Source organism: Chelmon rostratus, chromosome 4 (genome assembly GCF_017976325.1).
Source record: "Chelmon rostratus isolate fCheRos1 chromosome 4, fCheRos1.pri, whole genome shotgun sequence".
Classification (NCBI taxonomy): Eukaryota; Metazoa; Chordata; class Actinopteri; order Chaetodontiformes; family Chaetodontidae; genus Chelmon; species Chelmon rostratus.
Window position 1 is genome coordinate 26,609,123 of NC_055661.1, and position 13,979 is coordinate 26,623,101.

Here is a 13,979-nt window from a genome sequence, read left to right on the forward strand (position 1 = left end):
GTGGTTTGATTTTAAATAAGAACTTGGTTGGGACCTTTGTCATCATGGTTTAAGTAAAAACTACCTATTTAAGGTTAGGAAATGATGGTGGACACGGTGAAAAGAAATCATCAGTGGAAAAAGGGGGAAAAAACAGCAGTATTTAAAGTGAGAGGACTTGTTGATCCATCCATCCACCCAAACCAACTTCTTCTTTGTGGCTCTATAATAACGTCATCTGACTTCCTCATTTACTCCACACAGACAAAAGTCACAATTCCTGAAGCCGCAAGAGGGCTTTGTCACTTGAAGGTGACAACATGTTGTTTCAGGGCACTTGACTGTTTTCTTGGCGAGGACAGTCTCCCCTGATGACGTCATCAGGGTTATTTAAACAAAAATTAAAACACTGCCCCCCGAATCCCAGAAGACATTACACAAGGCCTTTACAGGCAGAGTACAACCCTGCTTCCAGAACAGAAAACAATCATTTGCAAACAACAGTTTTGTGAAGTGTTTTTGAGACCATGTAGTATTACTTTATCCAATCATGTGTTCACGAAGTGGTGAGCCTCGCTCCATCTTTGCTTGTGAACCATTGAGCCTTTCCAGGATGCTCCTTTCATACCCAATCATGATACTATCACCTGTTACCAATCAACCTGTTTACCTGTGGAATGTTCCAAACAGGTGTTTTTGGAGCGTTCCACATCTTTCCCAGTCTTTAGTTGCTCCTGTCCCAACTCGTTTGAAACATGTTGCTGCATCAAAGACAGAATAAGCAGATATTTACAAAAATCAGTGAAGCTGATGAACTCAAACATTAAATATATTGTCTTTGTGCTGTTGAGTATATCAAAAAGGATTAGCAAATGATCACATCCTGTATTTATGTTTTACACAATGACCCAACGTTTTTGGAATCAAGGTTATAGAAACTGATCCTTTTGTGTAAAACTGGTAGTGCCATATACAGTATATATAAGATCAGGTCTTACTGCTTAAACCTTCTTGCAGGTTGCTATGAGTCTGGGTATGTTGAAAACATTGCATGATACATTGAACCAAACATTTCATTTTGAGGGTGCACAGCAGTTTCAAAGGTGGCTGCATCTGAGACAGGCACACAGTGAGTGTATGGTGCACTGCCTACCACATGTTCATATAACATCATGTGTGATCATACTGAAACATGCTTCTGACACAAGTGCTTATTACATGTGAGATGATATGTCAAGTATCGGCTGACTTTGTTCAACAGGTGCTGATGACCTGATGTGACCAGAGGAGTTATTCAAAGCTCTGCACTCTTGTGGCCCTCTGACAGATTCTCACATTTCCTTATTTGTTACAGGGAAACTTTTCACTCTATATTAAACAATGACTTGTACAGTATGTGGTGCTAATTACTAAGAGACAACAGCTTCATGCTGAATAATGAAGCGCAACAAACTGAGAATGAGTGTCAGGGAAAGTTTTTTCCCCGACATATTTCTTTCATTTGGTCGAACACACTGTACCCAGCAGGAGGAATCGCTGCTGCTCCTGCACAGTCTCAAGATGTCATCTTTGTAGAAACATTTCTGAATGGGACACTATCTACATGGCAGCTGCTAATGGCCCCTGATTTAAATACAAGCCTCATTCTGGCCGCTGGGACAATGAAAGTCTGTCCTGGTGCTGAGAGAGCAGAGCTGCCCTGACAGGCTCTGTAGGAAGGAGATGAGTGATTATCAGTGTGTATGTGTAAACTGCAGTGTAATCGTTTGGATGTTTGGATTGAGCTTTTGTATTTCCTATCATAATAAATACAGTAGTATGTTTCTCTTGCGGAAGTGCCACAGTAAAGCTTCTTATAGGGGGATTTTCATTGAAACACTGGTTTAATCTTTACAACAACCAATCAGTTAATCAGAACACAGCTGTCTTCAAACAAGGCTTTATTCCATTATTTTGTTCACAATGTTTTTACCTTGCGAACAAAGAGAAGTTACCTTGTGAGGCAGCTGGATTTGCCAGATCATTAGAGATCACACAAGCCCAGAATCCATTTTGCCAGACTACAAGTTAGTTATTTGCTTGTGGCAGAACCACAGTGGTCCAGAACGATCAGAAACACTCGGCTCTTGTCCTTTCATGGGGGAAGCTGAACAAAAATATGAGAAACATTTAAGGTTTTTGAAACTGGAGCTGGTGTCACACCTATGGACCCAAACACACGCTGAAGGATTGATTACGACACTGCAAACCTACAATCTGCTGCACATCAGCGATCACAGGAAGCGTACGTTGCCCTATGTCCTGCAACTGTTGCTGCAGGACCAGGACTGTGTGAAAGCTGGTGCTGGATTCAATGAAGAGCAGATGTGCTCTGTAGCTCCCCAATATTTACCTTAACAAAGACTGGCATTAATTTGTGCACATCTGACCCAAAGATGTTGTTATTGTGTCATTCTTAGAGGCTTACTCATCACTGGAGAGCATTCAGATGATTTAAACGTTTCACCTTACTTGGGTCTTGCATTCATACTAGTTCCAATGCTTCCTCCACATTTTTATTTGCGTCAGTGATTGAAAGGATGCTTCTTTTGAAAAATCAGCAGCTTCTGATGTACAAGCGGGTCAGATCATGCTGGGTTGATCTGAGCAAAGATATTGTGTGGACCGTCTTCAGTCAGAGGCCCGGCTGCCTCCACTGAGTGATCTCGGCTCGGTGCAGCCTGCATGTCACAGTCAGATCAAAGTATTGTGAATGAGGCCCTACATTCTCTTGCTCTAAATAGAGATTTTTAAATAGACAATAGTGTCTAAAAATACCTCCCAGTTCTGCTCCATTTTGACTTTTGTGGAACTCTTGCCGTGAGTCACACACTATTCCTGAACATGTGCTGTTATTTATTTTTGGATGCTTTGAGGATGATCTCTCACATGGGATCAGATTCTCAGGCACACAGTGATTAAATGGATTTCTCTCCTCACTAAAGCCAACAAAAAGTATCTATCAGGTTGACTAGAAAACATTTTCAAACCATCAAGTACAATTTATGTGTACGGTAGCTGCGTTATACTGGTACCCGTATATTGTATATATATAGTACACCGGGTATGTAAACAATATGTCTGTATTGTTTAACACCAATCAAGTTAACAGAGTGTTTCTCTTAGCTTTGTATAATGCAGAATACCACAGCTTACTCCAGTTCTGCAAGTGTGAGTAAATGTTCATACTTATAATTTGCTTTCATCAGAGTTTAGTTTATGATGCACAGTTAGGATCAGTTTCCATGAATCGAGCCAAATATACCAGCGAGGTGTTTGTCAAACCTTTCCACTAGATTCCCATCAGCATGGATCAGAAAAGACAAAAACAAGACTTCCTTCAGTGATTTTACACATTTTCTGCTTAAGAATATTTGGTATTATTCTAATTTAAATGGTTTATTAGTGCAGTAGATATAAAAACCCAAATATAAACATTCTGAAAGAATGTAAGTTATTGTATAATTTGACTTACAACTGTGACATATGCGTGGTGAATATTCATTTTTCTATTCAGGCTGCTGAATAACTGCACACTCCACCTTATCACCTGCACACTGTATTTAAATTTTTTATTGGAATTATTTAAATTCTAGTTGTTCCACGTGTTCTAATAATGATTGTTTATTGCACACTGGCCTTTCAGCAGAGGCTCAAAAGTATGAAACCCTGCAGTTCACTGCACACATTGAGCAAACATGTGACATCCTTTGAATCTTGAGTCATATTTGAATGATAATCTCACATTACATGAACATCAAGGCATCAGTTTTGAAATCTATTGCTAACAGCTGTGTTGGCCACTGGCCACAGGGTGTTGGTCACCACCATCACCACTGATAATGTGGTAATCTGTTCTCATTTTGATGTGGGACACACACTTCCTGAACAAATTAAAATCTTAATTCCATTATTATGCTCCACTGAACCCTTCTGACGTCTTTTCCTGGTGCATTATGTGGCCAAACTAAATATTTCATTAGGACATAAAATGCATGAACATGACCAAAAGCAACACAAACTACATTAACGCCACACTCCATTAATAATATGAGCTCATTTTCTAACAGAGCATAATTTGTCTGCCAATCAGCACTTACCAGAACTTGTTTTCACAGGAACAGGAGAAGCTAATCGCTGTTATCTTGTGGTTCAGTGAAGAAAATTGATCAGTAATTCTGCTCTGATCCATTTGTGTGTGATTTCTCCTGAATGTAAGGCTCATGTTAGGACTCAGTGATCTGTGTCTTTGCACAACAGCTTTATTCACACATCATGTGAATTATTATTTCTAATGGATGGCTTCTGATGGTACTGGTAAAAGCAGAGTCTTTTCTGACTTTTCTGATCCTTTTATTAGATTAGCTTAATGTGCAGCTAGCTAGGCGAACTGATAAAGTGCTGATGTGACAGAGGGTTCCTAAATATTGTCTTAGATTGTCATTATTGTGATATTGTAACATAGCTTTAATGCTAAATTAAAATGAAGGGATATGCATGGTGTTATTTTACAGTTTTCTTATTGTCAAAAAGTCCAATCTGTCTTTCAACACTTTCTGATTTCTCTGTCTTATCTGTATCACTCAGCCCCAAGAACTCAGTGAAGACGTTAATCTTAAAAACAAGTCACAAATATATAATTTAATTTCTTTAAAAAATGCTCACTGGTTTCCTTAAGCAGCAGGGCACTGCAGGTTTTAGCCAACATTACACAAACAGGAGTAAACTGTGTTTATGTTGTGGATTTAATACACATTTGGCGTGCTACAGAGTGTTTACAGCACAGGAAGGTGTCTGTAAGTTTAAAATATAAACTACAGTGTAATGAAGGATCATGTCACACTTTCCAATTTCACTCAGTAAATATAGTATGTAGTTTACAATGATGGCAGATTTAACACTGGAAACCATATATTATTTTGAAGCAATGTGTGATTTCAGACAGAAGAAGGCTAATCATCTCTTGCTATGACTGTTGATGATACCTATTATATTGTATTTTGCGCATTGTATATATTGTATTTATAATGTTTCCAGCTGACTTGTTTTTAAACGAGAACTCTTAGAATATGCACTTGATGGCTACATACATGAAATTGTGCTGAAAGACTGAGACCGAGGCCAAAGCTGCTCGAGGTAAAAGGTTAGCATCCTCAGCAGCTATAGAATATCGGCAGCCTATTTATTATTATTTAAGTGACACTTTTTGAGCTCTACATGTTTGATAAATGACTTTTTGTAGTTCGTTTATGTCTGTTTCTTAATTTGTACGTTGGAAAAACAAATATTCCTTCCCCTGCATTATTAATAGTGAGGCATTGCTCAGTAACATCATGAGACTGAAAATCATCCAGCATTTCAACAGATTTAACAAAAGAATGACTTTTTAATGTCTTTTTTGGGGAAATATGTGATGCTCATGATAAGATTCAACAGTTTATGGTCCAAAATGACCGTTTCTATGGAAAATGCCATTAAAAAGATGACCACACTGCAGAGTTAACAACCTGAGCGATCGGATGGTTAACACATCAACACATTCTCCAGAGTCAAATAAAGCATCACATAAATATCTGAACTGCACGTAATCTCAAAGTACTGTCTTTTAAGGTAAACCCTTATCTACAGTTAGAGTTTGTCAATGCTCCGTCTCAAAGTCCACCTTAAAATGCCAAATGAGGTCCACTTTTGGATTTGTCCCTAGAGCTGCAAATTACACATCACTCCTGGATACAAAACATCTGGGCAACAAAAGACTTGGAGGAGTTTAAAGTGAGGCAGCTGTGAGGAAGCTCGGCAGACGAACTGATTTCTCCAACATGGGTCCCGCTCTGGTGGTGCTGGCGTTGTCTTTGCTGGCAACAGTGGCAGCTCAGTCTCACGACCATCATGACATGGCCTGGGTGAACGGCTACCGGCAGAGCTTCAACTTCCAGTGTCCACACGGAGAGGTCATCGTGGCCATCAGGAGCTACTACAGCGAGCAGGACGGCTCGGACCGCTTGTGGACCTTTGAGTGCCAGCCGACACCTGAGGGTCTGGGGGAGCCCAGTGACTGCTGGTGGGACGACATCTCCCGCGCTGGGATGGAGTGGTGGGTGATTTACTTTTACTTATTGAACACCTGCTTTCTAAGTTGTACATCTGTGAGCTGAGGCTGGGGACAGTCACATCTCTTCAGGGTTCACAATAAAAGCAGTATGTGTTGCATGCATTTGGAGAACTTTTTAAATGTTATTAATTTTAAAATTAAATTATTTTAAATAAAAGTTTAAATATCACATTAGTTTCATTTCACTGTCTGATCTGTGGCACAGAGCTGAACAGAATTCACTGTACTGATGCTGCAGGTGCACATAATCTTTCTGCAAACAACATTACACTGTCTTAGTCAACAAGGAATTAAGCAGCAGTAATACGAATAAATGATGCAAAATGATGTATGACGACAGTAATTCAGAAATGCACTGAAAGGAGATGAGTAAATCAGTCATTTGGGAACACGTGAGTCAGATTTGAGTGTGCAGTGAAAGCTGCAGTGATGTCAGCTATCTTTACTCAGCACAGCAGCTGTGAACATGTTAGGATTTGTTCGTTTTATTCATTTGTTCATCGAGTTCCAGCGATGCATTTCAGCAGGACATTCATCACAGACAAATCCACGTGAAAGCCACGTAACAGCCACATCTTTGCTCCATCTGTCACTTCTTGTTCCAATCATCAGGAGGAAGTACTGATCAAAGATAAAAATGCCTTCACTTTTAAGTTATGTCCCTTCGCTCTCGAGCAGACGTTGACCAATAACACTGCTAAAGGTCACTATTAGCAGACAACAAAGGCCCTTTGGAGGCCTGTGGGAAGTTTGCTGCTGAAATTGTTGTATGAACAAAACCACCCGTGTTGTTGGTGGATGGGTGGCGTGCACCCGAATAGAGGAGAAGACCTCCAGCTCATCTAAAGCATGAAGATACAGCAGCAACCAGACGATGTTAGATCTGTCAGACTTAACAGAAGTGTTTAGTACAAAATGTACACATCACTAATATGAAACAGGTTGTGGCACATAAACTATTCTTCTGTAGAGAAAAAATAAATATTTACACCCAGTAACAGCCAGGAGTGGCTGCTGCGTGGCTAACTGAACTAGCTAGCTTAACTGGCAAAACTAAAACGTTAGCTTGCTAACAAATGACCCCGTTAGAGTGAAGAGAGGTAATATGGAAACTGGTCTGAAAACACACCGACTTGATAAAATGCTGTTTAATAATGATGTAAACTGTGAAGATTAAAATGACATTTCACAAAATTACAGGACACACGACAAATAACAAAATGCTAGCTAGGTCAGCATGTTCGGATATTTCCCGCTCACGCTAAAGTGCATGAATACTACTAACTCTAAAACGCTCATATTTCTCCATGTATGCATTAATAAAACGAAATAACAGAATTTATGAACAACTTATAATTTGTGGACTCTCTGTTTTAGCTTGTAATGCTACAGTGACTTTCTGTTCTATTGATGGCTTTTGATTGGTGAACAGATGTTTCCTAGCAGCCGCTATACACATGATTCAAGTCTTTTTTAGCTATGACACGTTTAATTATTGCAAGCTGGCCTCGTAAATCACTCGGTTGAAACTAGTTAGTTGTTACGAAGAACTTTGGAAGGATTCCACATGCAAATTTAGTGTTGGACTTACAAATAACTGCTGCAACCCAACCTTTGCAGCCTGTAAAACTTACACAACACAAGGTTTTAACTTTCCATGTGTGTATATGTTACTTGAGTAAAAAAAATGTATTCTGTCCACTGTTTTCTCATTCAGAGGAACAAAGCCAGGTCCTCCTGGGCCTATAGAAATCGCTGTCTCGCTCCAGATCAGCCATATGTGTCTTCAACTGTTCCTGGGTACATGACGACCTCCAGATTCATCCTTCAGAGATATCTTTTTTATAGTCCACATGTTGCAGCATTTCCTTAATTTTATTAATTCTGTTGTACTTTAAAACTACAACAATCCACAACAGGCTCAGTCAGGTGCATGCATTTGTTTTATCCACTGAAGAGGGAGAAGGGAAGAATTTGTCTCTCTCCCTCTTATGACTGGTTTCCTCTCGTGCAGTCAGGTAATCTTTTAATTTCACCTTACAAATGCCAAAACCTCACATATATTCAACTAACCATCAACAGCACAGAAAGGTTGACATAATTAAAGGACTGGGATCAGCCTTTTTGAATGGACAATTGTTGCCTGCCATCTCTGTGTAAACAGTATCTTGAATCATACAACCAAACAGATGCTGGCTCAGCTATATCTGCTGCAGACGACTTTTTCTAGGTTGCTGAGCAGAACACGTTTGTGCTCTTTGGATTTCTTTCGAGTTAAGCTCGACTGCCCCCAGCCCTGTGATTCAAAGACAAACACTGAGTACGCTCTATCACTGCCACGCCTGCCTCCTTTTAACACAGCTGTCTGTTTGAATTACACTGGTGAGGACATTACCCTGCAGGGAAACACCCCCACTGGCTGAATGGCTGACGGCTGTGCCCATGTTGCCATGACAAACTTCTACACATTGTGCAGCTGCTGCTGCTTGGACCTGGTATTCTTGGCTGTGTTGTGGTGACAGCAAAGTGTATGGGCCATAAACAAATGCACCATCAACAAACCAGTATTTACCCAAACAATATAGTATAAACCTACAAACGTCGACTTACAAAGAATGGCTTGGAAAGAACAGGAGAGTATGAGGTGTCACTTTGGATCTTTTCCAGTTTCTAAATGAAAATTGTTTTTTTTTTTTTTGTAACTGAATGACCGTGTCTTTGCAGGACTTCAACGTGCACTCGTAACGGCCTGGTGGCGGGCGTGCAAAGCAAGTACTTTGAATCCGTCCTGGACCGGGAATGGCAGTTCTACTGCTGCTACTACAAACGCCGCTGTCCCTACTCCTGCATGTACGTTCTCACACGACTGTTAGTCAGTGAATAAGATCAATATCTCTCTCATAACTGTCTGTTAAATGAAGCCAGCATATCATTAGCTTAGCTTAGCACAAACACTGGAAGCAGGGGAAAACAGCTAGCCTAGCTCTGCACAAAGTTATCAAAACCTGCCTACCGGCACCTCTGAAGCGCAGTGATTACCACATTTTATCTCTTTTCTTTGGTCTGCACACTAACGTAGGTGTAAAAATCACAACCTCCTGGTTTTACGGACGTTATTTGCTAGACTACTTCCTAGCCGTGAGGTTGCTAGCAGAGTCTCCAGGAAGTCACTGCTCCTACCCAAGAAATACAGCAATCCCACACATAACCACATGTTAAACACTTCAGTTTTTGTACACATTGAACGAACAAGATATAACAAGGTACTTAGTGAGATTTGGAGTTGGTGGTGGTTGGCAGACTTCTTGATCTTTGGACAGAGCCAGGCCAGCTGTTTGCCCATGTGATCAGTTGATGTGGTAAGATAAGCTAACCGTCTCCTGGCTGTAGCTTGATATTTAACGTACAGACATCACGGTGGAATCAATCTACGTCTGCATGAAACCAAAATAAGTATATTTCCCAAAATGTTCAATGATCCTTTTAAAGGTTTCTATGTTAATGCACAACTCGCCCAAACATTCCACATTGTTTTGTTGCTTTCCACAGGAAGACCACTGACGTTCCTGAATACTACAGGGAAGAGGGAGAGATGGTGATCCCGAGTTATGGCTACTTCATTCGAGGTGCCCAGACCACCTTCACTGGAGTGCTAAGGTTTGTTCACAACATCTGTTTAATAACTTCTGATCCCAAAAAGCAGCAGTTTGGCTCTAAAATCCTTCCAAACATTGATGAAATCCTCTCATGGCTGAGTTGGCAGAAAAGAGCTCCATAGCGAGGCCTGTGGGAACAGAATTTATTGGCATAAAAAACAAAAAACAGAAAAAACATTAAAGTCTGGTGATTTATGACTCATGATTTTGTCTTGTACTTTGTTTCAGAGATCGGCAGTGGAAGTACATCCTGTGCAGAATGACAGACTTTGACTGTGATTTCGAAAATTTATAGATTGTAAGCAGCAATTTTTTTTCCTATTCATAAACAGTTTTAACTAAAAATGCATATTTACTCATACAAGTAAACAAAAACAGTGTACTGACATTATACATAACTGACACAATTCATGCTTTCGTCCATGTATTTACATTTGTTAAGTGGATCAACCACAGGCATGTCATATATGCCTGTACTGTCAGTTTTTTAGCCTAGCATGGAAAATGACTGCTCATATAAAGGTAAAGTAAACATCGACACAGAGGGTCTACGGGGGATTTGGGCTCCACCAGACGCTTTGGACAGCTTAAGCTTTTAGTTGTGGGAGGAACTGGAAGTCCTTTGGCAGCATGTGAAAGTGGTTTTCCAAAACAAACTCAATTATTTGATGCTGTGGTCATGGTGGTGGAAAACACAGTGTCAGGCTCTCCTCCAAAGTCTTTTCGTTGAGGTCATGTGACAGTGATGGCCAAACAAAATGGTTCACACCATTTTCACAGTCACAAGTGAGCTGCAGCGTGCGGCGGATGGGGATATTGTCTTGGAAGTGACGCTTGGAACAATTGTGTATGTGTTGGAAGACATGAAAAGCTCTTTCAGAATCCCTGGCAACATGAGCTTTGCATGCAATGAAAAGTGCCCCACCTGCTTCCAATCGACTTCACATCCCTCCTCTATGAAAGTGTCTCATTCAGTTTGTCTGTTTCAGCTATAGCGTGTACTGGACTGGAACTCATGTAACTATACCGTGTGAAAATGGGATTAAAACCATCCCCTTTTGATTATGTTGTAAGGTCATTTATTTAATGTATAGGTTTTCTGCATTTTGAAAAAAATAACAGATTACATGCTTAAAACAAAAATTCAGAATATTAAATGAAATCGTATGAGCATTAAAGTAGCTGGCTGAAGGAAGGCTAATCTAGCTATGTGAGGGCATAAAGGATGAACTCAGCCGTGACAATATCAACAGCTCCCTTGGGTTTAACTTGGCTGAAGGTAAACTCAACACTGCTTCATGCTGCCATAACACGCTGCTGGAAGGGTCTGACATCAGGGATTATCTACGGCTACTCAGGTTCATATTCAAAGACTCAACACAGATGGAAACAGATACCCCAGCTCTTCAAAGGTAACAAAATAAAAGCACCTCTGTTTTCATTAAAAAACCGTTCAAGCAACAAGTACTTTTATCTTATTCTACCTTTCGGCAGAGCCAGGCTATTTTCCCACTGCTTTCAGCCTTTAAGCTAAGCTAAGCTAAGCTAACCAGCAATTGGCATCAGCTTGATAATTAACAGACAGATATGGGAGTGGTATCGAAATTCTCATCTAACTTTTGGCAAGAAAGTGAATAATCTTATTTCCTAAAATGTGGAACTATTCCTTGAAGCAGCTACAAACAACAAAGCATGTTTATGATATGTGCACTATCGCCGGACATACGTATGTGTAAATAAATATTTGCTTGTATCTTTTCAAACAAACTGATCAGCGCAGAAGTGACTCAAATAGTATGCACCTTTTAGTACAGCTAGGATTTCGGACACAGTACGACCTCTCACAGAATTTCGGGCAGGCCTCGTGTAATATGGTTTCGGGTTCCAGAAAAAGCTCATAACTGGACCTTGACTTGGGATTGTTTTTCAATTGACTCACATAGAAATTTTCCCACTTCATCAACCAACCTAATGTTCCTGTGAAGTTTCCACGTATGAATGGTTTTTCTTCCAAACACATCTAATGACATGTCAATTCAAAGTAGCAGTAACAGAACAAATATGGAAAAACAAAGTGCCCAGCAGCTACTTCGTCCTCATTGTTGTTCCGCTGGTTTTGGACGGGACCAGCAGAATTTCTTCACCAGCTCAACTCTCCAAAGTGCAGTTAAAGCTATTGGAGCTTAATGGAGTGAGCTGTGTGAAGGTCAGCCGGCTGGCTGCACCGTCTTGAAAAGAGCTGGGGACTGGGCCAGTAGCTTTCAGCGCCGTCTGTTTACGGCAACTGCTGTCTCGGGGCACAGGGCCAAGCAGGCAGCGCGACACAGCTGTCCCCCGAGCCTGTGGACGGTGGCGAGCCACACGCCTGCAGAGGCCTCCTGCCCTCAGAGACCCACAGTCCCTGTGGTGGAAGCCTCCTTCCTGAGCTGGGAAAGACGGGGGGGGGATACATTGTCCTGCTCTATCCTCTCCTCCCTCCAACACGTTTCATTACAGCTGGATGAAAAACAATCCTTTCAAAACAATATTCACACTGGCTGTAATTAAAGGAGCCACAAAGCTATTAAAGTCTCCTTACTGCAATCGCTTTTGGAATCTGTAGCTAGCCACCTTATAATTAAGAGCTAAGTATACATTTATGGCAACAGAACCCCAGAGAGAAAAGGGATTTAACTTCTGATGAAAACCTGCTACTGGTTTCAGCAGAATGCATGAGATGTATGTCTGGATTGCTAATGCATAGTTGTGGTTGTTAGTCTAGATTCATAGTGGACATGAAGCAGATTACATGAAACATATACGTAATCGCCTGTTGGACGACTCACTAACAGCATGCAGACAAATACCATTTTTTAGGTGGACGACGCTGCGTTGTTTCGCTGTAGCCGACAGACTGGCTTCATTCAAATGAATGAATGAATGAAATGAATGAACGCTGCAGTTTCTTCAAACACAGCTCAAATGAATGTGGCTCAAAGGTCTGTGAGGCTGCATGCATTAAGATCAGCAGCAGCATGTCAACATGCTAACATGCTCACAGTGTCAAAGCTAACATGCTAATTACCGTTAAACACAAAGTACAGCTGAGGCTGATGGAAATCAGTTTTGCAGGTAATTGTTACAAAACACATTGAACACATTCTTACTTGATGATAGCCGACAGTAAAAAAAAATAATAATTGTGCTATTGGCTAATCAGACATGCTAGCACTGAGCCAGTGAGGTGGTTAAAAAGTGTTAAAAGTGTGTTAGTTCAAAGTAAAAAAGAAATATCAGAAAAGGAAACGCTAACCAGTTTTCCTTCAGTTACATTTTTTACTGCCCTAACTAACTTTTTATCTACATCCTTGGCTCGATGTTGGTGTATCTGAAGTTAGCCCATAGCTCCGTTTCTGTAGCCGACCACTTAAAATTAAAGCACACCTGACATTCACCTGTCTACTACTAACTGTTGTTTGTTAAATGGTGGTTGTCACATTACACTAAATAACAATCACAGTAGGTTATCAGATAAAGAAAGCACTCGTATCAATTATAGTACTTGAAAATGAACAACAAGAGCACACTCCATGATGCCTCCTCAATCATGCACCCATCATGTCTGAACAAAAAGAGAGCCTGTGATGTTTTTTAACTCACGGCCATTTGTCCCCACGCCGAACCGGAAGCGAGCTGCTGCAGTTAATGCCCGAGTTCATTAGCTGTGATCCAGCGAGGCCTCTGCGCTGCCAGAGCGAAGCATGAGACGGATAACAGCTACTCCCAAAAAGAGGCGACTGCACCCATGCTGGAAATCCATCCCAAAATTAAGTTTAGTTCTCCAAAACAAGTTTGTTGACTGCTCAGTGTGCAGAGCTTGGCCTAAATCTAGCCTCTAAATTCTTGCTGGTGCCAGACTAATGCCTTTGGTTCTGTGCCAATACTTTATTCAATATCACTCAACAGAATGCAGTCAGAACGCAAAACCCATCATATCCATGCAACATATGCAGTGGCTCACTCCATATGTTGCATATCTCTTTAATAAAGATGGAATTTAACTCCATTTCATGGCATGTTTAGAGGCTGCGGTGAGTTCAGGCATGTTGGAATAACTGCCGGACAGAGAGGAGACATTTTTACACAGCAGAGATAAGATAAGATAAGATAAGATAAGATAAGATAAAACTTAGATTACAGATAGAAAATGTCGG

At 40.7% G+C, this 13,979-nt stretch overlaps 1 protein-coding gene across 1 annotated transcript; it reads left to right on the forward strand.

Annotated features, from left to right (window-relative positions):
- The first annotated feature begins 5,756 nt into the window (after nucleotides 1-5,756).
- Nucleotides 5,757-10,836, forward strand: dpt (dermatopontin). The gene is made up of 4 exons (XM_041935951.1): nucleotides 5,757-6,112; nucleotides 8,855-8,980; nucleotides 9,680-9,787; nucleotides 10,015-10,836. Exons 1-4 carry the CDS (start codon nucleotides 5,838-5,840, stop codon nucleotides 10,079-10,081), a joined length of 576 nt encoding a protein of 191 aa, XP_041791885.1. The 5' UTR covers nucleotides 5,757-5,837; the 3' UTR covers nucleotides 10,082-10,836.
- Nucleotides 10,837-13,979: the final 3,143 nt, after the last annotated feature.